The sequence below is a fragment of the Petaurus breviceps genome, unplaced genomic scaffold (assembly GCF_028583685.1).
Source record: "Petaurus breviceps papuanus isolate PSGF00001 unplaced genomic scaffold, PetGlider_PUasm1.0 184, whole genome shotgun sequence".
Lineage (NCBI taxonomy): Eukaryota > Metazoa > Chordata > Mammalia > Diprotodontia > Petauridae > Petaurus > Petaurus breviceps.
The window spans coordinates 1576317-1580763 of NW_027185793.1; the positions used below are offsets into that span (position 1 = coordinate 1576317).

A 4447-nucleotide genomic window follows, 5' to 3' on the forward strand; every position below is an offset into this window, starting at 1 on the left:
AAAAAAAAGGACTCTAGGTTTGAACAAACTGTCATGGGCTACTATGCCTAAGAGATTTAGGATTCCATCTAGGAATCATTTGTCTTCAGACAAAATTATTCTTTACTGACAACTCATGAGAAATGTGAACTTTTAAAGTAGGGGTCAAGGGCAGCTAGATGGTACAGTGAATAGAGAATGGGCCCTGGAGTCAGGAGGAACTGAATTTAAATCTGGCCTCAGATGCTTGACTAGCTGTATGACCTTGGGCAAATCACTTAACCCCAATTGTCTTGCCTTCCCCCCTCCAAAAAAAGTTAAGTAGGGGTTACAGAAGAAGATAGGGCAGCTAGGTACCTAGGTAGAGCAGTGAATAAAGTGGCAGGTCTAGAGTCAAGAAAACCTGAATTCAAGTCTGGACTCAGATATTTACTAGCTGTGTGACCCTGGGCAAGTAATTTAACCTTATTTACCTCAGTTTCCTTACCTGTAACATGATCTGGAGAAGAAAATGGCAAATCACTCCAGTATCTTTGACAAGAAAACCCCAAATGTTGTCACAAAGAGTCTAACACAACTAAAAAGTGACCGAACAAGTACAAACACAGAGGAAGATGTATTTGAGTTATCTTATCTGAATGTACTGTATGCAGCAAGAAGAGTCAAAGTAGAAGGTACAACTTTGTTTGGAATCCCCTAACATCCTGTGCTTGAACTTAAACAGTGATGAGCCTAGGAGAATGTGTTCCACAGAATTAGTTCTAGAGAAAATTTTGCAAATAGTAGAATCTGAGCTGCCCACACCATGGTAGAAAGAAAATTTTAAACTAATAAATACAATTAAACTTTGAAGTAAATATGGCTGGGATATACCTTTTGTGTATATTAAAGGATATTAGGATTATGTTTCTATTACAGCCTTCTTTAATCTCACCTGACATCACTGAATTACAAAGAATGGGGCTGCACATTAGGATAGAATTTCAAGATTTATTAAATTGTTTATCTTAACCCTACCACAATCTGAAGGAGAAATTCCATTTCCTAACAAGGGAGTACAAACAAATAAAGATATACATTCATCTAACTGGAAAATTCAACATGAAATAACTATTACCAACTAATACAATCAAGAAGATTTTGGAAAGGAACTTGACCTTCAGACATTAATTCCTCTTGGTATTAACTTAAAACTTGAGTTCTCAACCTCACACAGAGATTTTATAATGCAATACTTGACCTTAAATTCAGGGAGTTTTTGTGTGAATGCTTGGGAATTTGCCTTTGGTGCAATAAACTCGAAGGGCTCTGACCTTAAGGAGAGACCGAAGTTCCATTAAGGAATTATGTACATCAGGTACTTGGTTTCAGAACTTTCTTTCCTTACCTTCTGCTTCAGAGACAATAAGATAGCCCTGAGTTAATTTGCAGATAACTATTAAGTGCTTTCAGCAGAAGAAAAAAACTTGTTAAATTTTATAACGGGCTAACAAATCAGTACATATTTAATGGGATGGCTTTTGACATGAGTAGCAGCACTCACCCCTCCTGCCTTCAGCAGCTTTCTTCTGAAGTCCTCTGTGGGGTTGTTGAAAGTTAGCTTTTCACAACGGAGGTGATTTACAGGTGGATGGCCTTCAAGGTGCAGGAATAAGTCATAATCAAAGCGGACTTTCTTAGGTTCTTCCTGAGGGTTGAAAAATAGCCAGAAATAGAAAGTCTAATAGAGGAAGTGGTTATCTACATGAGGAAAAGAGACTCAAACATCTAACATTCAATTTGTCAAATTACGTGTTCAAAAACTAATGTTTCCATGAATTATTTTAACTGATATAAGCTATTTAATTAAAATAATAGAAAACATAGCAGAAATAGAAATTCTCTGTACATTAATGTTGCATTTTTCTTACCTAGACTTGATCACTGAATGGGCATGAATGAGACCTATTAAAGACCTTACATTAAAAAGGGCATGGTCTTCCACTTCATCCAGGGCCATCTCCAGTTGTCCTAATCTATATCTTGCCACTGGACCCAGATGGCTCTGGAGGAAAAAAGTGAAGCTGGTACATTTGCACAGCCCTCCCTCACTTAAATCCAATTCACTTGCATGTCATGATATCACCTCCCTGATGTCATGATCCTCTTTGAGAACAAAGAACAAAAAACAAGTGCTGCATGTGCAGCAGGACACTTTCTTGAATATAAACAAAAGTAAAGAAAGTGGTAAGAACAAAATGAGCTAGAGTAGAGCTTGGGGAATCCTTAGTCTCAATTATCAGAAGATCCAAGTGTTATTCTCAGCTATATTTCTGTGTGACTTTGGTGGAATTTTTAAAACTCCCTCCACTTCTATTATTTCATCACACAATACCTGTGTCTAAAGAGCACCATGAATACAAAAGCAAAATGATATAATTTTATTATTTTTAAAACTATAAAAGGTATTATTGGCATTAAGCAAAATAATATAAAACATGATACTGAATATTTTAGGTGGATCTTCTGCTACATTTTACTTTGAAAACATATTCAGAAATAGACCAAAAATCTAATGAGGTACACTTAAATTTTCACAGAAACAAAATCTTAATATTCTTGTTAATTTTATTGGTAAAGAAAAGCACTTTGCTGCCCATTAAATAGAAATGAGTACTAACTACGTCTTCTCATGTCACTCTCAAGAGACTAACAAAAGTGTTTGGGAGGTTATTTCAGAATATAAAAATGACTAACTTTATATTAATGTTAAAGCAACTTAATTTTTTTTAAGATCAGGACCCTGGACAAGGGTAGGACCCTCGACAAGGGCAACTGGGAGTCTGAGACTCTAACCAACATCAATTCTGACAAGACACAATATTTTGATCTCCTGGGTTTGTGGTTCTACATTTTTTTGTGGTTTCTATATGATTACAGAAACAATAGGTAATGTAAAGAATAATAGTCCATCCTGCCGGTAGTTATAGATTTTGACAGTGGACCTCTTTGGCAATTTCAAATACTCTCATAATGTGAATTAGACTAAAATGAACCTTTGTTATTGGGTAAAATATAGCTAAGTTTACAGAAACTTTGAGACATTTCCTTAAGGTAGATATATCATTGTGTGTATGTGTGTGTGTGTGTCCTCAAAGGTAATATCATGAAAAGGTTGCAAAGGAAGATCTGCATATGTGTATAACCATTTTCCCCCTAGACAAAATGTCTAGGGGGCAAGTAGCTATTCTTCCAGAATCCTCATTACAAAAAAAGAGCTTTCAATTTATCATGGAAGTTCATGATAATTAGTCCTTCTGGAGACAACCTAAAGTAAGAAAAATTTAGGGACATTCTGAGATTCCCAGGACTGAAAGTAAGCTTCACATAGGATTCAGAGATGAAAAGAAAGCTGAGATGTCATCTATTCTAACTCTTTAATTTAAAAAAAATCATTGGCAAATTAACATTAGTATAAAACTTTTATATCTCAAGGAGTACAAATTGCTAGTCATTATATTTCAGCAAAAATTTTTTTTCATCTAATAAGCTAACATATGAACTTGTAGACCAGTAAGACAGCCCACTTATTTACTAATACTGCTATATAACCGAGCATGGGGAGTATTAAGACATCAAACAATGAGTAATGCTTTTAAAATGAATTCTTGGGTGGCTAGGTGGCATAGTGAGTAAAGCCCAGAGACAGAAGAACCCGAGTTCGGTTCTGGCCTTAGACACTTAACATCCACACACACACACACACACACACACACACACACACACAAACTGTGTAACCTTGGGCAAGTTACTTAACCCCAATGCCCTCCAAAAGGCAAAAAAAAAAAATTCTTGTGTCCTTTATATGGGGGTTTTTGATCATGTTGTCTACTAATTAATAAAAATGTTGAGACACATCTATTTTATAGAGAAGTATCTATTTATAGATAAAATGTGTTTCTCTTTTCTAATGTTCCCTATAAAAAATTAAGGTACAAGCAATGACTAGGGTTATTTGCAGACAATAAGACTCATTAACTATCACACAATGTGAAGGACTCATCCAACTAGAACATCATCTGTTATCAATTCTGAGGCACCAATATTATGTAAACAGAGGTCCCATACTTGAATGTTACTTGATCCTTAAAAAAGGAGCTCCCTTAAAAATCCAAAAATAAAATAATTTATACATGAAACTAATAACATTTTAGAGTAAAAAAAAATGTTTAGGCAACACCTTCCCTCACCATTTAGAAAAAACTGAGTAGTTGACATTGTTTTCAGTGTGCTTGTAAGACAGGCGAAGGGAGGGTAAGAAATTGTTTATTTTGACCACTCTAGTTAATAGGATTTTTAGCCTACAGATGAAATTGGGAGTCTTTCAAGGAGATACTATAACTACAAATGTTTCCGAAAGTGTAAATATGTAATTACAATGCAAGAATTACAATGCAATCATCCTCTCATGTCTCCCTAGTCTTCTCTG

At 35.2% G+C, this 4447-nt stretch overlaps 1 protein-coding gene across 1 annotated transcript in view; it reads right to left on the minus strand.

Annotated features, from left to right (window-relative positions):
- Positions 1–4447, minus strand: part of MLLT3 (MLLT3 super elongation complex subunit) — a 310982-nt gene that overhangs the window by 126133 nt on the left and 180402 nt on the right. The window contains exon 3 of the mRNA XM_069088086.1: positions 1523–1666. Coding sequence (XP_068944187.1) covers positions 1523–1666 — 144 coding nt within the window. The remainder of the gene's footprint in view (positions 1–1522; positions 1667–4447) is intronic.